This window comes from Grus americana, chromosome 24, assembly GCF_028858705.1.
Source record: "Grus americana isolate bGruAme1 chromosome 24, bGruAme1.mat, whole genome shotgun sequence".
In the NCBI taxonomy this organism is placed as follows: Eukaryota; Metazoa; Chordata; class Aves; order Gruiformes; family Gruidae; genus Grus; species Grus americana.
The window spans coordinates 7,696,078-7,720,424 of NC_072875.1; the positions used below are offsets into that span (position 1 = coordinate 7,696,078).

Genomic DNA, 24,347 nt, shown 5'->3' on the forward strand with positions numbered 1-24,347 from the left:
TATTTAATTTACAAAGGATAAATTGCCAGTTAGATTAATTCAGCATGATGAGTGCCGAGTAATTTGGAGAAGAAAAAAGGCGGGGGGGGGGAAATCCTGGCTGTTTGAGAAGAGAATTTGTAATGAGCTCCGCCATCACCCAGTCCAAAGCTATTTGGAAATCACACCGATAAAACAGTTTAGAAAACGCCCCGGCTGCGGCAGTGAGGAACCGGCGTGCTTTCTTGCCCCACGAGTGCACGAGCAGAGATGTTGCCATCCTGGGATGGCCTCACGCCATCGCGCCACAGCCGAAACGCTCCCGAAAGGGCGACTATAGGACAAAGCAGTCCCCGGCTGGGCACAGATCTATTAATAAAGGAGGAGGGGGATGCCCTCGGCCAGGCTCGCAGCATCTGCTCCAGAGGGACAAGAATGGGGCGATTCATGCCCAGCACAAGCCGGCTTTGTCCTGCCGACCACCTCAGGTTCACCCTTCCTCACCCCACAGCCTAGGAACGCTGTCTGGCTTAGCAAGGCTGGCCCCAGGACTTCAATAAACCCTTTGAAGGCTCCAGCCATAGAGCCACCAAAACGCATCCCCCTGCCCTCTTCTCTTGGGGCAGGCAGGGACAGCCCCTGGTCTGGGCTCCACATCTCTCAGGAGAAACAATTCCTCTGGCGGGAGCAGACAGATGGTCTGCAGAAGATGTGCTGCTCGGGCATCTGTCACAGCCCTCAGAAAGTCTATTTTCAAAACAGGATTTTTTTTTTTTTTTTTTTAATACCTGAAGAACAGGGAAGCTTCCTGGGTGACAGGATGGTCCCATCTGCTGTTTAACCATCTCTCCATTCCTGGGCTGCCCTGGGTGGGCACATAAAACCATGGTGGTCCCTCACCCAGGGAGACCTCTTGGCACTGACAACACTCTGATATGGAACAAAAATCATCCCTTTCCCTTAGCAACTGAAATCCTAGGGATAGAAAGAGCCGGGGCACAGCCAAACACGCTAACCATCTCCAGATCCACTCCTGCAGCAGCTCCCCAGCTCCTACATCACCTCCGTCCCCAGACGTGCTCAGCTCGGGAGGTGGGTTGATCTGAAACAAGAGGGAAAGCCTCCCCTGCCCCAGCTTTCTCACCACATATTGCATTTTTGCAGAGAAATAAGAAAAGGTGGCTGAATCCAGGTGCTCTGTCTCTCCCCTGCTGCTGAAAGGTACCAGGGAACTGCCTGACCTGAATATTTATTAATCGGATGAGCCCAGCAAAGCTCCAGGCATCTCTGATGATACTACTTGCACTCCAGCTGGCTCTAGACTGCTCCAGCACAGGGCAGCACTGTGGCACGCTGAGCAGCCCTGGAAACAAATCACATCTCTTATTTTTTTTTTTTCCCACCATCAGCAAAAAAAAAAAAAAAACCAAACCAACCCTTAGAGCCCAATGTGTTGAAAGGAATAAATAACTAGGGTAGCCTGCGAGATGATTCCTGCAATTACATCCCTGGTTACCGGCTGACCAGAAACCAGAACCCTTTTTGGCAGCAAGAACTCATGAAGCTTTCAGAGATCGGTGTCTGGCGGAGAAGATGCAGGGGAAGCAACAGCTGGCTCGGCAGACTAACCTCTCCCTGTACGTAGAAAGCTGTTTTTCCCACCGTAGCGGGCAGCTCTCAGGAGATCACGGCATGAGGCCCATTCAAACAGAGTCCAGCAGTGAGGAAGAAGTTGGTATCTCACTGAAAGAGGAAGAAAAAAAAAAAAAAACCCATTGCCAGAGCTGGAAAGTGGCAGCAAAGTCATTGGGAGAATCCTCCAGTGGCAGGAAGGCAGAAGGAAGAGCAGGATTATTTATTTTATAGTCTAATTTTTAACGAGCAGGCTGAAGAATCCTTGGAAAACCTTGAGAAGCCTGCGTCAGGGAGGGGCTGCCCTTTTAAGCCGGATATATGACTAATTAGCAGGGTGGTGGTGATGGCTCTGAGGCTGGGGAATCAGGCAGCATGCGCAGTCACTTTTGCCTTCGCAGAGCCCACAGCAGCTGGCGGGGAGGGGTGAGGACTCAAGTCATTTCATTTCTGTGGAGCAAGAAACCCCTCCCCACCCCAGGAAAACTGGTATCCCGCTCCCAGGGGTAAGTCCATAAGAAATAAGTGAAGCTTTCTGCGTTTTCCTGGACCCCCTGCAGCTGCCTGCTCCCCCATTTGGGCTGATACTTGGAGGCAGGGGTTGTTTTCTGGGTGGAAAAGATGGATGTGCACAGACCCTCCTGCCCAAACCCCTCTGCTCGCTGCATCCCAGAGGTGCCTGGTCCAGTACTACAACCCTGGTAAAAAGCAGCACGCTAAAACGTGTTACTCAATCAACGTTTTAATTGACTTGAGCAGAAGACATGGTTTCCATAGCAATGAGCCGTCAGCCCCAATTTGTACAAAATCAGAGTTAAAAAAAATAAAAGCACCAAAACCTTTAAAAAAACAATCCTGAAAATGGGCATTTATTAAAAATAGAAAGATACAAAAGCACCTCTGCCACCTCACACTCTTCCTGCCTCCTGGAATTTCTTAAGCAGAAGTTCATCAGCCCGAAGGGCGAAGGTCAAAGCCCGTTTCTGGTAGTACGTGGAGTCCATCGCCAGGTTGTCAACCACGTCTGCCAGGAGATGGGCTCTCTCCACCGAGCTGCCTGGGGCGTCGTAGCCCAGGGCAGTGAAATGCACGTGGAGGTGGTAGTAGGAGGGTTGGTAATGCAGGTAGATTCGCAGCTGGGATCCGGGCACACCGAAACGCTTCGCTACAGCCTCCTAAAGGGAATAAAAAACACTCCTCCGGGTCAGGACTAGCAACACGTGAGGGCACGGGGCAGCTGGGGGCAGGCAGTGCACGGACAGACCGACCGACCTCGTGACGGACGGAAAGGAGCATCCCCGGGTGGCACAAAAGGCGGAGAGAAAGACAGAAGTGATTTCTGCTTCCTCCATCCTCACGGCAAGGGAGGGAGAAGTTGGGAAGGACAGAGCTCTTCCCCATCCTCCATTTCAGCTTCCGCCCGCCCCACTTTTCTCCCTCCATGACGGGGCATGCTCTCCGCTTGTATCGTCTTCCCTTCCACCCTTATCGCTTCGGCTCACTCGGCAAGTTACAGGGATCCTGTTACCCACTGGTGTAATTAAAGCTATAAACAGCAACGGTGAACTCCGGCACGCTGGCTCGGTTCACTGCTCAGCACGCTGCAATCGCCTGACTAATCTCTTAATTAATCTCCGCTTTCCCCAGTGCAATTACTTTCCAAATTTCTAACACAGCAAAGGAAAGAGAAGCTATCGTGCATCCATCTACCAAACATGCCCCATCACGGGGCTGGAAAAAACTCGTCAGCCGGTGAAAACGACCAAGGGGTTGGGAAGGAATTTATCAATATGGGCAGGACAGGGCTCAACTCCTGCAGCTCTCCCCGGCGTCAGACCAGCCTTGCACTTACCTTCCCTTCTTGCAAGATGTTCCTCAGCAGCGGGAGGTGCTCAGCGGTGAGGTCCCGAAGTGATTTCACCTCCCGACGATGCACGAGGGCTATCAGGTAGAGGTCGTCCAGCTGCAGAGAGATGGAGGATGGTGACGAAGGCGACCACAGAAAGAACAGATGGAGGCACGAGCACTTTGGACCTCACACACCAACCACAGCTTTCCAGGCAACCTGCCATCGTGGTTTAAGTTGGGCTGAATCCAGTATGATTCTCCCAGTACGAGATGTGCTCACCCAGAAAGACACTGGCACCTCAAAGCATTCTTTCTGGACAAATTGGGTTTTGTCACCCCAATTAATAAACAGCGGGATCACAAATATCGATCGATCAACTCTTTTCTACCATAAACACAGCACTCGCTGTTGCCCTTGCACGTTCGCATCTCAAAAACGTTGTCCCAGTGCAGACGGAGGCTGGCAGAAAAGGTGCTGGCACCCACCCCGCTACGTGGGGGAAACTGAGGCACCCAACGGCCCAAGCCCGGGATGCTGTGGGGTCTGCCAGCAACCCCCACGCCACGCTGAGTAAGCGAATAGTTTATCTCCATGCTCAGACGAGGATTTACAGTGAATCGCAGCAGCCAAAACTGCAACTGTAGATTTTTCCGAGTGAAAAGCTTCCTACGATTCCACTGTGCAAATAGCTGGCCGCTTTCTAGTTGCACCAGATCTATAACTAACTATTTTCAAGACCTAATCAGTCACCAGGCAACCCTCGTGCAGTAAAATAAGGCCGTTCAGCAGCTCTCAGCCAGACCCTTGGCATCTCCCTGAAGCACTTACCAAATTCAAGGTTTAACAAGACGTAAGGTTGTGGATCATTACACTTTAAAAAAAAAATAAAAAAAAATCCCCGTCTCCTTCAGCTTAGTTAGTGGCTAATACAAACACTGCAAAGCAACAGGTTTAGATATTTAAGACCCAGCAGATCTTTTCAGGGCTGTGAGAAACCCATCTGGCTATTTGGAAACAGATGCTTGTGCCAAAAGACGCTCTCAGGACCCTCGAAACATGAAGCTGTTATTTGCACCCAAGCCAGCTCATGGTTCGGTTTGATTCCCAAAGCAGCCTTGTGCACAGCTCCGGAAAAAGACAGCATATCAGCTTGTCCTCTTTGGATCAGTGCTGGCTGGCAGGAGGAAAAGCAAACATCTCTTCTCCCTAGAACAACATCTGCATGTTGCTGTTTGAAAAATACGCCTGTTGCTAAAAAGGCCCTGAATGATGTCATGCCGGGCATCGTTTCAGGCAACGCCTCAGGACTCCTGCGGGTTGGAAACCAACTCAAAAGTGGGGAAAAAAGAAAACCAACCAAACAAAAAACCAACTCCAACCACTCTCAGGTTGGGCAGCAGGAGCTGATGCAGCACCCAGGAGGTCGAGGCCAGCAGCAAGTGAGAAATATTCCTCCTGTCCATCAGCCTGAAATAATTACAGGTGAATTCGCAGGCAAGGTGCTGAGCTCGTGCAAGGCAACGCTGTTGAAGGGACTTCTAAGGGGAGGCTTGGAGAGCTCGACCAGGAGGCTCTATCTCATTCCCCTAATTTAACAGAGTAGCCTTGCCTGTTTGGTGGGATGCAGAAAAAGGAACCGGTTGCTCACGGGCAGCCCCAGAGCTGCCGGGATCAGCTCTGGCTCGGCATCACCTACAGCCAAGAAGAAATTCCTTGGCTCAAAGGCAGAAGTCAACAGCACTTGTTGGGATGCTGAGAAAGCGACAGGCAAAATCCCGGATAACCCCGGGGATGACGGCTCTCTTGTTGCAGACAGCAGCCCAGCCTTGGGGCTGGCAAAAAATAAATCAAGAAGATCCTGTTCGGCAACCAACAGGCAACAGCGGCATGGGAAACCTCCCCTAAAGACAAACCCCACTATTTAAGCACTCCCTGACCACGCTAGCTGCCAGGCGTGGATAAAACTGGTCTCTAGAGAAAGCTAAAGTGCAATTTTTAGCCCATCCGTCTCCAATCCTGAGGCAAGTTGTAAATCCTCGCTCGCCGCAAGCTTCACACGGAGGCTTTGCTCAAAGCAAGGAAAGGGGTGGTGTGCTGTACTTCTTAGGATTCCTAAATAGTGCCACCCTGAAAGTAAAGGGCACAGAACAAGGCACTGTGGCGTAATCATGCAAACAAGTGGAAATTTGAGCTCGGTTACGCTATCACAGCTTGACAAGGGATTTTTGAAGTAGCTGATGCGCAAAGAATTCGTGGTAACCAGAGCCTGCCCACCCTGCAGTGACTTACTCACCTGTCCTCCCCAAGTCACTCCCCCAGGCACCAGACCAGAAATAAGTGCTCCCAGCACAGAAATACCCACGAGCAGGCTTGTGTTCCCTTTTTATTAGCTTTTAGTTCCCATTTCTAAGTTTTAATCACACAGTAACTTTCCCCACCACCACGTACAGAAGCATTTTGAGGATCAGAAACATGAAAGGGATTTTTTTTTCCTTCTTTTTTTTTTTTGACTCTATTGACTTCAAGGGGTGCACGTGTGGAGTTTCACCTCCCCTGGCACATCCTCTGACATACAGCCCGAAAGGGAGGTAGATTCCAAGGAAATAATGAGCCACTCAATTGAGAATTACAGCCTGGGCTTAAAAACCTCTGCGTTTCAACGAGTGGCCACTCCCACGAGGGGTTAAGCAGTTGCTCATAAGCTAACGACCATCTGTTTAATATTGCGTGGAGGACAGTTAATTGCAACAACTGAAGGACAACACATCTGCCCAGTTTGCGCCTAAAGTTGAGGCTTGGAAAAAAAACTCACCCCAAACGTTTTCAGCAGGAACAAATATGCAGCTGGATTTAGGTTCAAACACATCATGACAACATTTGGGCTAATACAGGAAAGAGAAAGGGAAGCTAATAAATAAATCACCCAGCAGCAGTGAGAACAGCTTGTGTTTTGCAGTATTCGCAATTAGCACGTGATAAAAGGCCTCTGCAATATCATCACTTAATGACAGCGGGAACAGGAAGGACACATTTCCCTACTAAAACTTTCATTAGCATGCTATTAGTGGCATGAAAGTGGACATTTCCCTGGATTACCTTCAGACAAGCAGCATCCCCTCAAAGATAAGAGGAGCAAACGAACCTGGTTTTGATTCCACTTAAAGTCTGGAACTAGAACAAAGCCGTCACAAGGATCTGGGTTTTCATGGATGATTCTATCAGCCTCAGCTTTCTTCTCCAGGATATTATACACCCACTGAAAGAGAAATACGCAATTTATAAACAGGCAGAGAAAAAAAACCCAACACCTTGGGCACAATTCGCCCAAGCTTGTGGATCAGCGCACGTTCCCTGCAACTAGAATATAAAAAAACCACCCAATGACTTGATTTTAAGATGACCAAATAATTTCATGGCTGGTAACATTTGGAGTTAATTATCCATGAAACACTCCAACAACAAACTCCAGGCTATTTCACTTCAGTGAAAAGATACCCCCCTGATCTTGCTGCGTGGCACTGCACAGCCAGCTAGCTAAACTACTCCAGGATTTTTGTTTTCCTCTTGGGCTTTCAGACAAATCAGCCACCAGCACAAGCAACCCTAAGCACACCAGAGCCGACAAGGCGGGCAGGGGTGGAAGCCAGCTCTCCTGGGGCTCAGACAACGCCTCTTGTAGCACCACCGGGCACCTCCCAGGCTGCACCAAAACCTTCACAACCAGGTTTGGGAAGGGAACTTGGCTGATTTTTCTTTTTCCCCCTCTCCATTCAAAAAGGAAGGAGTGGATTGCTTGCAAGCCTGAGGTTGGACGCGGCTCCGGCTGCTGGCAGCCAGCGCTCGCCGGGCAAATACGAAAGGCCTGCGTTTCCTCGGGCGACGCGCGTCTCTTGGTTTCCTGGCAGATGAGAAAATAGCTCACTGCTGCTCTTCTGTACTTAAAGCTTCAGCCTCCAGACTGTAATCCCCACTCTGGTTACACCCCCCCGGCTCCTCCTTCAAAGCAAAGCACCATCCGGAGAAGGGTTTTGGCTACGAAATGGAAAAGATCAGGGATAACTGACAGAGTAAAACCAGCGGAAAGCATCTTTGCTTTTCCTGGCTCCCAACCTGAGCTCGAGCATCCTTATCTACGTCTCCAAAATGCACTTTACACTCCAGTTTAAGTCTACCTTAAGCACTGGACTGCCAAGGGAGTCCCCAGAGGGTAAGACAAGGCAGCAGCAAATGGCTGGGGCTTGGAAGCTGAAAACATTTCAAAACATCATTTTCCCCATCAAGTTTAGGTTTTGGTGGCTGCAGGCAGGCAGGGAAGGTGCAGCCAGTCTCGCAGACACGCTGAGCAAGCTGGGTCAGTGGATGCTAACCCAGAAACTCAAGATAAGATGACAGCCCTTTTGGGGAACTCTGTCAAGAGTTTAATTAATCTAATCAAAACTTAGGATCATTGTGAACTGACCTGAATATATCCTCAGGGAGAAACCAACCTCTCCTCCCTTGATCTGGTTTTTTTTTGCTTAAATTTCTGGTCTTTTCTTCCTAGCAACAATGTCTTAGAGAAGATTAGATTCTCAAAGCCATTTTGGAAGGCATGGCACAAGATTGCTGTGCTCTGTGACCCTGGAAGAAAAGCAGGGCAGGAAGCTCAGCAGGAAATGAAAGTTTGCCCTTTGTTTTTTTTATTTATGCCTCTTCTTTTCACAAGTGCCAAGCTATCAGCACTATAAATAAGTTCACCGATCAGATGAGCTGAATTTTAAACCCATCGCTGCCTCATGTGATGGGCAGGTCATCAGCTGATTGCTCTTGCCATTTCCAGCACAAGCCCAGCAAGGACAACACATGTCCAGAGGCTGGCACCACAATAAAACCATTATACTGAAAGCATCAACGCTTTACATCTTCCAGCAGAAAACAGAGATGCCTCTGTAGTTCCCCGATATTTCTGTTACCCTTCACATTTCCCCTTCCGCTCATCAAAACCGGTTAGATAAAGAAAAGAAACGGCATTATCAGATCACAGAGGTCAAGGACTGACTGTGCTGACCATGATTTCTCAGCAGATGCTCCTGATGGTCACCAGAAATATGCTTGCATGTAGAACAATCAGCTCACAAGCATTTGGTGGAAGAGGCAGAGAGAGAGCTCAAGCAACTTCTGAAGGCGGCTGCTACACCAGGAAATCTAACAGCCTTCAGAGCCAAAGCACGGAGAAAACATTCGTGCAGGTTGCTGTCTGGTGGAAACACGCTCTTGTGTTTCTCCGGCTGCCTCTCTGTTATTGGTGTTGCAGCCTGGCTGCGGTAAGAAAGCTGAACGACGGAGCAAAGGAAAGCAGGCACGCGAGGAGCAATTGAGCACACACCACAGCCTGCAAGGTGCCTTCTGTATGAGGCGCAGAAAGCAGGAGTCACGTCCATCTGCAAGTGATCAGAAAACAGACACTGCAACAGCGAACCCTGTTAACCCTTCTGCTGCTGAGGTGTGGGGGACACCCAAGGGTCGTGGCTTTTGGAGTTTATTTCTAACAGCCAGCCTCAGCAGTCCCAGGATTTGGTTTATTCCGCCTTCTGCGCAGGCTGGCATGAACCGGTCCCTAGGGACTTGTGTTCCTTTGGTCTCTAAAGGAGAAAGATGGGGAGAGGAATGGTCAAAAAGGAGGTAAAACAGGCAAAAAGCCCATTGCTTCTGCCTGGGGCAAGGGGGACGCTAAAAGTACAGCTTCGCCCCATGGAATACAGACCAAAGGGCTGAATGGCAGAGGAGCTGGAGGCAGAGCCCGAGGAGCGAGTTGTGATGCAGGAATCCAAGAGCAATCTGTGCCTTCCCATTTCCACAACACCCAAGAGACTCGTAAAAGCCCAGCGAACTGCACCAACGCCCAGGGAGCCACCCTTGGAAAGGAGGGGGAGGAACAGCCCAGCACAGAAAGTCTCCTGGAACCTTCAGAAAGGCAATTTCAGTTCAAGGAAAATGATTTTCTGCAAGGATGGCCCAAAGGACAGAAGGATGGGGACACCGGGGAGGAAAGAGAGCCCTTTTTAGCATTGCTGAGCTTACCCCAAAGGTCAACTAGGCTCAAGAAAGTCTGAGAGATAAGGGGATGTGTTCAGCGGGGCAGGCAGCATCACAGCTCAGGATCAGCAGACACAGCCTGCGGGTGGTCACATTTGAGAAGCAGGATGCTCAGCCAGATGAGAGGGTGCGGTACCGTGGAGCTGACAATGCACTGAGCTCCTGACTCTTCTGCCTCCAACCTGGGCTTTGGAGGAGACGTTTGACGGCCCAGTGTGTTGAAGGAGGAGACCACAGACTCCCATCTCTGCAGAGGGAAGCAGTGGTATCCATACCTGGATGCTGAAGCTCTGGGACTGGATGAAGGGCAGTGTTATATTCTTGTAATCCTCCCAGGTTTCACGGATGAGGTGCACTTCTTGACGGAGGTATTTCTGAAGGTGTTTCTCTGTGGCAGGGTACACCACTGTGGTTTTTATCTCTAGAAAAAAACATGTTTACTGAATTACCATCACAGACGAAACCCACATTACATCCTCCGGTCCCTGATAAATCTGTTTTCCCTTGAATAAATGCCGCACTAACACATTTTTAAAAGATACTGCTAAAATAGCAGGGTGGGGAAAACAGACATGGAAAGCAAACAAGTACTTTAACCTCCCAGGCTGCTGCTGCTTTTTTGGAGAAAGGATAAGCTGAAAACACAGCCAGGGCCTGTCTTTCCAGTTCAGGTGGAGGAGTTCACTGTCTGAAAGTTTTTTTTCCCCACACTCGCTCTTTCAGGCATATCAGCAACATCGGGGCTCCCAGGGAAGAGTTTACGCGCAGTCAACAACCAGGACAGAAACACGACCCCGGGGGCAGAGACGCATCTTCCTCATACTTAAATCCGAAGCTCATGGGATGTTATTGAGCGAGCACCCAGCAACTTTCTCCAGCCACGAAAGCAGACATCGCGTGAGCTGCAAGCAGCAGGGCTGGCACGAGGAGCAGCTCCTTCCCAGAGCTCTCAGCCGTCAGGATGCTCGGCATCGAGCCCAGGAGGCAAAGAGGTCAAGGGTACAGGGACGGACTCGGAGCAAACAATGTGGGCTGATGGGTTAACACAGCACAGGATGAGCTGAGGGGAGAGGGCTGGGTGATTCCCTGCACCAGGCAACAAAGAGCATTTACCTGTTTACTCTAGCAAAAAGAAAACAATTTCTGTTTACCTTGAGATTAAAACTTTGCTGCATAATTTCTGCAGCATTAAACAGGATGCAATTGTGCAGCATGTCAACGTGGCACCTTTGACCTCGGCAGCAGTAAATCTTACCCGCGGTGGTAAAACACTTGGAAAATATCCCCCTTTGGCCAAGATTAGGTGCATGATACAGAGCCTGCCACAACTCCAAGGCCACCAGCAGTGCCTCCGCCTTCCCAGCTAACAGAGAGCTGCTACAAAGTTCAATGCAGGAAAGAGAAAAACCCTGCCAGCCCGGACAAACCTCGAGGAGATCGAGCCGAAGCAAACGGCTGGGGCACTGCAAACACTGCAGCTCGTGCCCAAGGTCTGCCACGGTCTGGAAAATCATGGGCTGCACACTCACCAGTGTACCAAACAGTTGTGCTTCACGCTCTATATATGTGTGTGTGTGTATATATATGCGCCAGACGCTGAATATAAATATCTATTTGTTCCTAAAGTCAGGATTTAGGGTGGGTTTGTGTTGTGGGGTTTTGGGTTTTTTTAAGGTCGGTGCTACACAAGCCGGGAGACTCTGCCTTTTCATTTCATGCCAAACCCAGCTTAATGAAATCCACAGGAAAATGCTGGTAACATGAAATATGAAAATGCAAACCACAAGGGCAGTCTGGTCTGATTCCCACCATACGCATGTTCAAACAAGGTTGTTTTCCAGGACTCGATTATTACATCACCCTGCTAGAAGTGCTAGCAAAATAAAAAAAAAAAATTAAAAAGATATGGCTGTGGCTCCTCCACTCCTCACTTAAAAAGACCAGCAAAGCACTGGGGAGAAAATAAAAAGGCAAAAGATAAGAAAATACCTGGCTGAAACTTCCACAGTTTAATTTTATACCCCAAAACAAGAGCAGGGACTGCAGCAGGAAACCCTCCATGCTGGGGGTTGCGATAAGCGCAGGCTGTGCGCTGGCTGGCATGGGGGTGCAGAGGGTCCTTCATGGCTCTCCCCCCCAAGAGCAGCCACCCCTGAAACTGGGGAGGTGCTGGGGAAGCCACTTCAGATACTTTAAAGCCTAGAGTGAGATCAGAGAAAGCCTTAATGTGCAACTGCGGTTGTGCAGCAGATGTTCGGAGAGGAGAGCGGGGAGAGGCTGTGGTTCGTTAATGATTATTTCCCTTCTAGAGGTCTCATCAACCCTGAAACACACCAGCAATGCTAATTAGCATAAATTACAACGGCCAGAGAACCTGGCTATCATTAGGAGGCCAGGATGCAAAGTCCTGGCTAAGGCTGGGCTCAGCCGCAGGAAACATCCACGGCGAGACTGGGCTCGCCATGAAATCTTTCCATTGCTGGCAACCAGCCGCGTTCATGCTCCATTTTAAAAGCCACCCTGCTCCTGGCAGACTCCACGTGCATTAAAGCATCACGTACATTGTGAGGCAGCCAAAACCTCCCCTGGCCTGGAAGCGGAGATAAAGAACCGCTGGACACGTGATATGGGGTTTTAAGCTCGCTGAAGGGTCGGGGATTGTCTCCGCTCATGTCTGAGTCACATCGGGCAGCATATTCCTGAACGTCAGCCCAGGGACACCATGAAACGCCTGTGGTTTATTCTGGAAGTCAGGACTGAACATTAATTAACTGGAGGTTATAAAAAAGGAGGCAGAGGTACCGCGATGGTAGGGAACAAACGATCGGGCGGTTCATCCTACAAAGGGTGTTTGAGGGGATACACCACACCATTATTTCCCTGCCCAGGGGAAAAGGAAGCTCGGGTTGATCAGAAACAAAACAACTTCTCCTCTGTCCTGCTAAAATGAGAGTGAAAAAAAACCCGAGACAAAAAACAAAACTAAAACCACAGCTCTGTGTGGGGAACTTGGGGAAACAAGAGCTGAAGGCAGCTGTCGCCAAGATGAGAAGACAAAACACGTTATCCCATGCTCCCCACGGCGCAGGACAGCTACGTGCTGCAGATGGGGAGGAGGTGCAGAGAGCTCGTGCCTGTAGGAAAGCACACTCCGGGCTCACTAGCAATGCCCCATCCCCTTTGGCGCCATGCCGTCCACAGGCTCTGCCAAAGCCCCCTCCAACCTGTATCAAATCATGACCCACAACCTGTTTCTACTGTTGGGCAGGGGCGCTTTTTCCTCCCTTCACTATTAGGAAGCTGAGCTCTGGTTTATGATCTGCCTAATCAACTCAAACGTCAGGTACAGGAAGGTGCCAAGCCCAGGAAGCAGCAGCAAAGTCACATTTGTACTCTTGCAAGCTGGGTTCCCCCCCTGCCCCGCAAGCCTCTTTCCTGCTGCATACAGCTCTGCGCTGTCTTCCCATCGTCGGGTATCTCCTTCGATGCAGCTCTAAATATAATGATGCGCAACCTCCCCCTTCCCCTGCTGCATTAACATTTTATTTAGTTTTATGATCACAACTGTGCAGCAATCGCAGGGGAACGCCTAACTTTAACCCGACCAGGTACAACCAACGGCTTTGCCTCGGACATCTGGGACTCTCGTTATTGAATGAAATAAAAGCACAAAAGAAAAGGATAAAGCTCGCAAGAGCTCATGCTGTCTCCGAGGCCAGTACGTGCCAGGGCGAGCCAAGCGCGCTGGTGGGGACTTCTGTCAAGGCTGGCTTGTCTCTCCTGGTTCTCATCCACGGGCCAAGGACTCGGTGGGCAACAGCCACAGCAAAGGGGAAATCTGCAGGTTACCCACCCAAAAAAAACCTGGAGCAAAGCACGGCAATACCTCCCACCCCCCCCAAGCCAGCCTGCCTGTTTCTCCTGTATCTACCACCCCACTCCCACTGCTCCAGCTTTTTATTTGAGTGTAAACGCAGTTTTTTTCGCTGGGCAGGCCCCACAGGCAGGCAAAGCGTGGAAACACCGGGAGACGAACCAACCTTCCCCATGCAGCTCGCGCGAGCTTCTCCAGCTCCTCGCTGCCTGAAACTAGACGCTTTTTGGGCTCGGGAAGGCAGGGGTATGGATCACTTCCTGCATGACTGAATACTTTCCTTCCACGGTCTCCCCTTTCTCCCACAATTTCTCCACCCTGTGTTGGAGAGATGGAGCCAGAGTGTCTCCCAACGTGCTCATTTTTAGATGTTTTTCATAAGCTTCAGCCCGCAGCGCAGCGATGAGCCGTGCCCAGTGAGTAAAGACTCCTTAAAGGAGTGATAAGAGCCCTGGAATTACGCCAGCATGGCTTTGGTGCTGCGAAACACAACAGCCAGGCAAGAGGAAGCTGCTTTTGGCTGGAAAGAGCAAGCTCTCCCTGTTAAATGGGTGTGAGCACCACCAGGAGCTGGATGTTATTGGGGAATGCGTGGCTTGAACCATCTGGCTTTTGCGATCGAGCCTTCAGCAACAAGAAAAAGTCTGTCCCCTGCTATGAAAGTGGCCCTTGCTCTCTCTGTAAAGGAGAGTCCCAGAGCTGAGGTTTCCTCCACCAGCATCCACCTTAAGCCATAAGCTGCCTCTTAAATCACAGCATTGTCCAGCAGCTGGCCTTAAAATAAGTTATGCACGCCTGCCTTCGCTGTTAGTGGGGCACTTACAACCAGAGAGCACACTCTCTGACACTGCTCCTCCTCGCAAACTCCCTCACAAGTTTCCTTCCCCTTAGCCACGTGGTTTTGGATTGCCCTTGAGAGAAACTCTGACCATTATTGAACTGCTTGCAAATGCTATTTCCCATTTTAGCCTTGACATGTCTCTCCTAGTGGCCGGTAAAAATCAACGAGCCAAGCAAGACACCGATGAGGTCCTCTCTTTCTGACCAGCGCTATTTTCACACGTCCCCACGCCGGCGCGCTCCCAGCCCTAGAAATCTCATCTTTAAGCTGCAGCAGAGTGAAATTCCTCTTCCCAGGGCAGAAGGGAGTCATTTGCTCAGGTAATGTGCTTCTTTTGGCCTCCCCTTCTCCGCCTTCACCACGCAAACAAAGCGACTGGCCCAGCCTCGCAGGCTCTTTTACCACCAAGACAAAACAAGCTTTCATCACCCAGGGCCTGCGTTAGCTTGACTCCGCAGAGGGAAAAATGAGGAGGCGGGGAAAGGATGAAGAAAATATCTACTTTCAGCTCTCAAGAAACTCCAGCTGAATGAAAAGCCTACCCGGAGACTTCACACCACAAAGGCAGCATTGAGAAAACACGCTTCAAAAGAGTGGAGGGACCTGGAGGCAGCTCCTCCTCACGCGGTCAATGTGGCTGATGTCACAAGTCACCTGCGGTCACGATCTCCTCGGTCTGAAGGTTTACCTTACCTTAGAAAGCAAGAAGCTGGGCGGGGGGGGCTTGGCTGCCCGGGCTGCTGTGAAATCCCCAGGGTAAAATCCTCTTCTGCACAACACCGCAACCCAAGACTTTTCGGAGGACTTGCTCAATGCCAAAGTTTGACATTCTCTACAAAATACTTTTACTGCATCACGTAAGCCAGGTGTAAACCTGCAAATGCCAGGAGATAAAACCCCGTGTGTGTCTAACCCTGCAACCAAGAGGCCGAGTTAGACCCCAGACGAGGGCTTGCTGGGTCTCCACACAATCGCTCGACATCCAGGGATTTCTCACAAGCCCTGACATTATCTGCAGCCTTACAGGAAATTTCTCCTTCGTTTTAGGTTTATGAGCTGCATTCCTCGTGTCGACTCCCTCCTCGGGCTGTGACTCAGCTCAGAAGGGCAATTTCCTTCCCCTCCTGATGTGCACTACCATTTCCTCCAGTGCAAGCCCAGCTGCCCACCAGCAGCTCGCACAACATGCCCGCAAAAACAGTTATTTGGCTCCGAATCACTTCAAGGGAAGCTCTCACAAAACAAACAGCGTGGTTACACAGGGCAGAGTCGTGGCACAGAGGGCAGGCCACACAGAAACAACCCCAGCAAGGATTTAGTTTAACCAAGGCGCAGAAACGGGATGCGAGAAGACCCAGATTCACTCGGTTTTACTCCAGCCTCTCGGAAAAAGCAGGACCCTGCATGGCACTGACAGAGACCTGCGACCCTTTAAACAGCCTTTTCACCCTGGCGAGGGGTTTCACACTTGGCATAAATCTTATATTAAATAAAAAGCTTTGCTGTCAGAGTAACACTGGACTAATACAGCAGTGCAGCAAAGCTCTACAAGGAAGCAAAAAGCCAGCATGACTGGTAGGGCTGCAGAGAGGCCCAGGGGATTTTAGTCTCGCAATGCCACCTCGTGGGAATCGCTGCAAGTCGCTGCCAGCCCGGAACACAACAGGCACCCACCCAAGCAGGAATCTTTCCAGGCGACCAAGTGTAGTTTTAACATCTTCCCACACAGGGCATCTGCAACAACCGCGGTGTCACGGTGTTTTCCCACCATTGAAACGTGGCTTTGTAACACTGAAACCCCTGATTTTGAGTCCTTGACAGGAGTTTTGCACAACTCAAGCTCCCAAAGCCAGACAGCACTTCCTCCTACACCATGGACATAGCGTTAAAACGGGAGCATTTTCGGGAAGGAACATCAAATATCCCAAAACTTTAATTCGGGACCACAACTTCTTACTTAAGGCTATCACTCTGATTAATTTTGACTCTGTTAAACCTGTTTGACTATCACCGAGCTTATGGAAGCGTCGACACGTAATTAATCACTGCACTTCCAGAATTTAAACACATACATCAGCATTAAATCAAAGCACCCGGCCTGCCAAAAGAGTGGCCCTGCTTTCCAGCGGCGGCTGCAGAGTGCCACAATCACCTTTCCACTGTGACAAGAACCCATCTCACAGGATAACACCCTTCTGCTGAAGCTCTCCAACCCACTCATCTGAACCATAGTGGGTTATTAATCAGGTTTTATAATGAATGGATGCATGAAATCAGCAGGGAGAGGCTCAAAAGGCGGAGAGGCCAGGCACTCAAGGTTGCAAGCATTTAGATCCCCCCTGCATGCACGCTACCTGTCTGTCCTTAGCAGGTGACATCGGGCAACAAAAATAAAACACCCAAGATGATACCCTGGAACGAGAAGAAGCCAAGAGTGCTCACCGCTCAGCTCCGGGGGAGGATAGAGGTGGTACGTGCTGTAAATGTCATTGTGCATCTGCAGCTCCAGCTTCGTGTGCTTCTTCAGCAGGTCCAATACCTTCTCTTCCTGGAAAGGAGTCTTTTCCAGGATGACTACGGCATCTGTCCCCTCTCCGGAGGGGCTGGTTACCTGCAAGAAGAACGGATAAAGCTGTCAGCAAACTCAGACCCAGTGCCGGCTGGAGAGTTTGAGACCAGGGACAACAGACAACAACTTGCAGCCCCTTGATTCTCATGCACAAACCCCCTCCTAGTCCACCGGGCAGCACCCATCCAAAAATAAAAGGCGCATGCCTTGAAGCACGGCAGCAATCTGCTCCCCATCAGGGAACACAGGTGGTTTGTGGTGGGAGCATGGGATGCGGACAGCCTCTCAGCCCATCTGCACCTCCCCGGATGCTCCCAGCGCCTGCAGCTGCATTCCTGTTGACCTACATCATTGATTTTATCTCAGATATTCACAAGTCAGGGCAGTTGACCGGGCGGTCAGAGGGTCAGAAAGAGGGCAGAGGCAGGTCTAGGGGAGCAGACTGAGGCCGTTTTGGGGCCAGAAGCACTGCTGTCCTGCTCCGAGGTCCCACAACCCAGATGTGGATGTGGCCTGAGCGTGCTGGTTGCGGGAGGCATGGGATGCAGAGCACACTCCCAAGTCGCTCCTGTTCATACAGGACCCAGGCGAGGCCTCCCTGAACTCCGCTTTGGAGAGCAAAGGGATTCACACGGGGCTCCCAACCCAGCCACGCTCACGCAGTAGAGCAGGCAGGTCTGTCCCCGGTTCAGTGACCATCAACCCCTTGCCCTGAGACCAAAGCAGCAGCCTAAAACTTCTCCATTCTCATCGTCTGATCGGAGGCAAACCTCCAGGAGCAGAGCCAGCTGCACCGCTCCCACAGCCAGCCTCTCCAGCCATAAAACTTAGGCAGTTACTACAAATTTCCCTTTTAGAGCACCTGATTGACACACCTATCCTATTTACAGCCCTAGAGTTAGCATATTCCTTGCAATTTAATGCCGTTTCACCGACCAAGCACGAAAAACCTGCTCGCTGGGGCAAAAGCAACAGCTATGCTAATAGGGAAAAATAACCTCAGGCTTGAAATAAGGTTTCCAGCACGCTGCCGCCGAGAGCAGCTGCTCCTGCCCCTGCCCTTGGCCAGCACCGGGCTGGAATAGCGAGTCTGGGGCCACGCTTTGTTGAGTAAAGAAGGGCTGGGCCGGGCCGCAGCCCCGCGGAGGGGAACGGGCCGGGGGGGGTCCCCGCAGCCTCCGGCCACGCTGATCCCGGCCGCGCCATGCGGCGGGGGGCGTGGCTTGTTGGCAAGGGGCGTGGCCTGTTACCGGGAGCGTGGCTAGCCTTCAGCGGGGAAAATGGCGGCGGATCGGCCCAGGCGTGGACGCCCCCCCACCCTCCCCGGTACCTGCCCGTGCAGGAACACTGCCTTATCCCGCGCCGACTCCCGCAGCACACGCTGCAGGCGCAGCTCCGCCAGCGGAAAGGGGGCGACGGCGGCGGCCCCGTCGTGGGGGGCGGCCTCGGCCTCCTCCTCATCACGCTTCCTCTTCGGCCGCGGGCCCTCCGCCATGGCGCCCCCCCCTCCCCGCACTGCGCCTGCGCGATGCCGGGGAGCGCGCTCGCAGAACGGCCGAGGAAGAGCGCGGCGCCGCGCTGGGAGGGCGCCCCCTGGCGGCTTGGCGGTGCGACGGGGCTCGGGGTCACTCTCCCCTCCCCCGGGGCTCCTTCCAGACCCGCTCACAGAAACCCACAAACCAGGTTAAAAAAACCCCACAAATTTCACATTTCTGCATTTTCAGTGTCCCAACAAACCCGTGTAAAGACACCACCGGCACGTGGCACCCCTCTTCCTGCCAGCAGCCCGGCGCCATGTCAGTTTATGGGGATCTGGGGGGACACCGTCGTAAGAAGCTTTGAAGACCCCCGGACCCCCCAAAGCTGGGAGCTTAGTGTTTGCACGATGAGCAGCGGGGACCCACGGGAGATGTCCCCCACGGGTGTCCCAGGTCGGATCCGAGCAGCTCAGCTTCACCTCCGAGGTCCATGAGGACACGGCCACATCCAGATCCGGCGGCAGCTCCAAAATGCCAGCAGGGACGCGTCCGCCCGCTCCCAGTGCTACTCCGTCCTGCTCATGGAGCTCCGGCACAGCTCCTGGAGGTCTGCAGAGGCAGCGGACAAGCTCCATTAGCAACCAATTCATCTAAGAAAAAAATCAACTATTTCAATCAATTTACAGAATCCGGCCCCTTCCCACGGTGTCCGCCCCACCGGACTGACATTTCACCAGCATCCCACGGCATACTCACAGCGCACGACAGTGTCTCTGATCTGCCTGAAGCTGTTCTCCTTCAGCGCCATGTAGATGTAGTAAAGGTTTCGCAGCTCCCTGGGATAATCCTTCCGATCCACGTCCTTCAACACCGGGATGGTGCGCCCGTTGGCCATCGGAGCTTCAGCCAACGCCTGGTGCATCTGGTACTTGCACCAAGGATCCTGGAGGAAGCCGGGAGTGATGAGCATCACCCAGCAGTGACTGTTTTGCAGAGCATCACACAGTTCCGTCATCACCGCGCTTCCCGGCGTGGCATCCCGTAGCTGGAGGAAGCAACGGAAGCTTTCGGGTTGGCTTTCCAGGTAGGACACCAGCTCCTCCACCAGCTCCAGGTCCACCTCGCTGTGGCAGATGCAGACGTCGTAGCTCTTGGCCCACCGGGCGCTGCCCGAGGCGTTGATGTCCAACACCGAAACAGGCGACGGGCGGATGGATCTGGCCAGGCTCGTGCCAGGAGAGGAGTCAGAGCTCTCAGCAGAGGATGAGGAAGGTGAGGATGAAGCAGAACAGATGGTGTTGAGGGTGCTCTCCGATGACCTGGGTTTGGGCTTGTGCAGGAGTCGCCTAAACCAGCCTGCAGAGTCAGAGGTTGAGGTTGGGGGGGGGGCTCAGCACCCCCAAAACCACCCCAGCCATCACTGACACCAGTGGGCACCCCTGCATTTTGGTGGGGAGGAGATGCTGGTGATGGAGGGGACAGAGACAGAGGGTTTATCCCAGACTCACCGGCCATAGCAGGCAGAGCGCTGCTCAGCTGCCAATTGCTGGTGTGAAGCCTCTCCTGCCAGCAGAAAAAGAGGGATAAAAAAAGAAATTGGGAGAGGAGGAACTGCTGTGTGGCAGGTCTCAGCCTCAGCAGGGTTTATTCCAGGGACACGCAGCTCCAGGGTGCTCACCTGCAGCCCCAAAAATCACCCCAGCAGAGTTTTCTGCATCTGCCTCCCCAAAATTTGCTGGGAAGGAGCATTTTGACCTCAAGCAGCCCACCTGCCTGCACTTTTACTGCCTGTTACCAGCTCTCTCCACCAGAGATACACACCTGCAGCAAGCGAGGCCGAGAGCTGACAGGCAGGAGACCCCCTCATTCCCAGCAACCAGGGAAGGATCCTGCGGAGGGGAAAAACAGGGATCAGCAGGGATTGACCAGCTGCCAGCAAACCAAAGATGGTTTGTGTGATCCCTGCCCATCCCTCGCCAGCTCACGCTGCGCCCACACCTCGGCACCATGCTCCCGGCGCAGTTTGGGATGTAACAGGAAAAAGATTGAGCGTGGCTTGAACGACGAGTGTGGGCAGTGAACAACGAGGGGGGAGAAATTTGGGGGATGCCTACCTGGGATGCAGGAGTCAGGCCCCAGAGCAGGGAAGGGGGATGCATGAGGTTCTGCAAGGAGGGTCTTCCAGGATCACCTAGGCAGGAAAGGAGAGGTAGGGTACAGCACATTCACTCTGGAGCCTAATGGGATCCGCAGCGAATGGCAAGGCTGATCCGTCCTTACAGCTTCCCCGCCTGGGAGCGGTTCCCAACAGAGCAGCCCCAGGGTGCAGGGGGACAACGGCAGCACCCACCAGCTTCCCCAGAGCAGAGGAGCTGCCCCGTCCCTCCGCAGCCCAGCCCCCCAAGACACCCCCCCAAGCTGCCAGCAGCTCCAGGCTCCGCCTGGGCATGCGGAAGCACAGGCAGGGGAAGTCAGCCGCAATCCCACGGGTCTGGGAAGCCAGCCGGGCCTCAGGCCTCCCTCCCACATCCGCCACCAGCCAGACGCTGTCACTGGCCGGGTGTCACCACGCCCAGCCCTCGCCGGCACACACCAGCACGCCCGGACCCATTTCCCTCCCTGGTTTTATAACCAGACACAGACAGGTCTATCTCTGCTGCTCCCACTTATTTTATGAGTTAAATTTACTGATTGCAGTCACCATCATCCACTCTTCATCCTCAGCACCCCCAGCAGCCAGGCAGGCACCAATGCCCGGCAGTTCATCCCTGATACCCTGCAGGACTTGGATGGGAGCCTGCGGGAAATGGCCTCCTGGTACTGTTCCCAAGGAATCTGGGGGGGTCTTAAGGGGATTTGTGCCCACCCAACTCCACGGCAGGCTGTTCATGGTGTGGGGCTGCCTGGAGGACATGTCCCCCATCTCTTCCATGCCTGGGAATGATGTGGTTAACCTTCAAGGTGGACACCAAACCTTCCGCTCACCAGTGCGACACCACCGTGGCTGAGTTGGCAGCCCAGCATGGCGTGGAGGTGACCTGGGAGGTGTCCCACACCCTCCATGACACCAGCCCTGGTGCCAAGTGTGTCCCTCCCCAGAGTCCTCACCCTGAACGACAGCAAAGCTCCCCTGACCTACATGGGGTAGACCATGCAGCCAGAGGAAGGTATTTCCCTCGGGGGATAAGCCCCAAGTCCTTTGACTCCCCCAAAAAACACCCCCTCAACCCCAGCACCCCACACCGGGGCCAGATGGGCTACCCCTTCATCAACACCATCATGACCCAGCTGGGGTCTCCCAGGAAGAAGGGCTGAGGGTTGGGAAATGCCCCCCAACACCCACCAGGCTCTTGTGCACCCCATCCCCACACCACCACAGTGTCCCACAGGTCTTTGAGGACACGGACTGGTCTCTCAACACCGGCAACTGGTTGGGGCTGTGTGTTGGGTTTGCGTGGCAAGGTTTTGGTAGAGGGGGGGCTACGGGGGGGGCTTCTGTGAGAAGCTGCCAGAAGCTTCCCCTGTGTCTGATAGAGCCAATGCCAGCCGGCTCTAAGACGGGCCCGCCGCTGGCCAAGGCCAAGCCAATCAGCACCTCTGTGATAACATAGTTAAGAAGAAGAAAAACACTTAGAGAGAGCTTTTGCAGCCGGAGAGAGGAGTGAGAAGATGTAAGAAACTCTGCAGACACCAAGGTCAGTGCAGAAGGAGGGGCAGGAGGAGCTCCAGGCGCCGGAGCAGAGATCCCCCTGCAGCCCGTAGTGAAGACCACGGTGAAGCAGGCTGTCCCCCTGCAGCCCATGGAGGAAGGATGAGGGGGTGTAGAGATTCCACCTGCAGCCCGTGGAGGACCCCACGCCGGAGCAGGTGGAGGCACCTGAAGGAGGCTGTGGCCCGTGGGAAGCCCACGCTGGAGCAAGTTCCAGGCCGGACCGGTGGACCCGTGAAGAGGGGAGCCCACGCCAGGGTAGGTTTGCTGGCAGGACTTGTGACCCCGTGGGGGACCCCACGCTGGAGCAGTTTGCTCCTGAAGGTCTGCACCCCGTGAGAGGGACTCCATGCTGGAGCAGGGGAACGATGAGAGGAGTCCTCCCCCTGAGGATGAAGAAGCAGCAGAAACAACATGCGATGAACTGACCGTAACCCCCATTCCCCGTCCCCCTGTGCCGCTGAGGGGGGGAAGGTTGAAGCCGGGAGTGAAGTTGAGCCCGGGAAGATAGGAGGGGTGGGGGGAGGTGTTTTAAGAGTTGATTTTATTTCTCATTCCTCTACTCTGTTTTGCCTAGTAATAAATTAGATGAATTCCCTCTCTAAGTTTGGTGTGTTCTGCTTGTGACAACAATTAGTGAGTGATCTCTCCCTGTCCTTATCTCGACCTACAAGCATTTCGTTATGCCTTTTCTCCCCTGTTTAGTGAATGAGGGGAGTGAGAGAGCGGCTCTGGTGGGCACCTGGCCTCCAGGCAGGGTCAACCCACCACAGGCTGTCAGGCAGCACCTTCTTCCATCAATACTTCAACATCTACTCGCCCATCGCCTTTGGCAAGAAGATGGATCAGGACAGGGCGTACATCCGGTAGGCAGGAAACCCAAAGCCACATGAAACAGTAGGTGGTCTCCCCCAGTGAATTTGAACCCTCGCCACAGGAAATCCCTCCCCGTCCTCAAGGACTTCTCCACTGAGTACATCTACGAGCCATGGAAAGTGCTGCAGGCTGTGCAGGCTGCCTGGTGAGCACCCACTACCCCCGGCCCATCGTGGGGCACGGGGCAGCAAGCAAGAGGAACCCGGGGTGCACAAAGGCAGCCCGCACCCAGAAAGGTAACGAATCCCCCAAGAGGCACTGAGCTCCCCCCACACCCTACTGCCAGCCCCACTGCCTTCCTCTCCTCCAGGCACCAAGCAGGAGCCACCAGCCAGCCCCTCCATGGCCAAATCCTGAAGGAAGAAGCCCAAGACTAAGCAGCGCTGAGCCCCACAGGGACCCCAAGGCAACTGCCAGCCAGGCTCAGGCACCACTTGTCCCATTCTGACCTATTTTGCTCAACCACTTCCCTTACTTAATCCTTTTCCCTCTCCTCCCCTGAGACCGACAACTTTACTGCTGCCACCACCCTAAAAATCAACTTCTCACCCAGGGATGTGCCCTGAAGGAGGGCAAGGCACCTGTCCACGAGTCAGCCGCACCTGGAAACCCCAGAGCTGTCAGACAGTGCCCCAGAGGCAAATTCAGCCCTGCAAACCCAAGGGGCAACACCCCACTGCATCGAGCTCCACCCCTGCCTCAGCTATAATATAATCATTATTAAAGGAAGCAGGGGAATTAAGAAAGCACAGCTTGATTCACAACATGCCTGACCCACCAGCAGCAGCACCACACTGGAATCCCTGGGCAGCACAAGCACGGTTCAGCTAGGGTGTCACCGGGCCGGTCATCACGGGGAAGCCTGCGGATCGCTCGATTGCCTGCGGAGAGTATTAGGAAACGGGATGAGGATGAGACAAGTGTGAGGCAGGGTGAAAGCCAACCCCCGAAAGGTGCTCAGGTGAGAGAACAAGGAAACTTTCGCCTCGAAATACACTCACTTTATTTATAGTGCCAATGCAAAGCCACAGAACAGCTTCTTTTCCTGAAAACCTCTGAACGCGCCCAAATTCCTTCGCACAGAACTCCAGCGGCCAGGCGAGACCGAGCACTGCTCTGACTACCTCACGGGGCTGGAGATACCCCGGCACGGACACGAACCCAAGCAGAGAGACAGCTGAAGGCAAGAACTCCAGGAAGAAAGGCCCCCGAAGGGTAACAGGGCACAGTCACACCCACAAGCCTACAGCAGCCCCCTCAAACGGGGGGGGGGGGCCGAGCCCCGGCCCCTCACACCGCTGCCTGACAGACAGCCGCCACACAAACCTCCGCCACCGCCGCGCACAGCCCGCACCTACCAGGCGCATGCGCACGCCGCATTTTATACTTCGGGAAACATCGCGAGAACACAGATGAATGCTCGCGCAAGCGCTTCTTCTCCCCCGGTGGAAACGCGATAGTCCCG

At 53.1% G+C, this 24,347-nt stretch overlaps 2 protein-coding genes and 1 pseudogene across 5 annotated transcripts; 1 reads left to right on the forward strand and 2 right to left on the reverse strand.

The window, feature by feature from the left end:
* Positions 1-2,454: 2,454 nt before the first annotated feature.
* Positions 2,455-18,528, reverse strand: DCPS (decapping enzyme, scavenger). Its single transcript, XM_054803062.1, has 6 exons — positions 18,150-18,528; positions 16,693-16,861; positions 9,811-9,956; positions 6,603-6,716; positions 3,464-3,574; positions 2,455-2,786 (listed from the first exon to the last, which is right to left on the reverse strand). The coding sequence occupies exons 1-6, from the start codon at positions 18,312-18,314 to the stop codon at positions 2,520-2,522; spliced, it is 972 nt and encodes a 323-aa protein (XP_054659037.1). The 5' UTR covers positions 18,315-18,528; the 3' UTR covers positions 2,455-2,519.
* On the reverse strand, positions 18,518-24,225 carry TIRAP (TIR domain containing adaptor protein). 4 transcript variants are annotated; one of them, XM_054803068.1, is made up of 7 exons: positions 23,884-24,225; positions 23,661-23,763; positions 20,412-20,488; positions 20,119-20,186; positions 19,806-19,860; positions 19,054-19,653; positions 18,518-18,947 (listed from the first exon to the last, which is right to left on the reverse strand). In XM_054803068.1, the coding sequence occupies exons 5-7, from the start codon at positions 19,810-19,812 to the stop codon at positions 18,877-18,879; spliced, it is 678 nt and encodes a 225-aa protein (XP_054659043.1). In that variant the 5' UTR covers positions 19,813-19,860; positions 20,119-20,186; positions 20,412-20,488; positions 23,661-23,763; positions 23,884-24,225; the 3' UTR covers positions 18,518-18,876. The 4 variants fall into 4 exon arrangements, with proteins under 4 accessions (XP_054659043.1, XP_054659044.1, XP_054659042.1 ...); XM_054803069.1 differs by having other exon boundaries at positions 19,976-20,186; XM_054803067.1 differs by lacking the exon at positions 19,806-19,860 and having other exon boundaries at positions 18,518-18,906.
* Positions 20,455-23,652, forward strand: LOC129196031 (uncharacterized; annotated as a pseudogene).
* Positions 24,226-24,347: the final 122 nt, after the last annotated feature.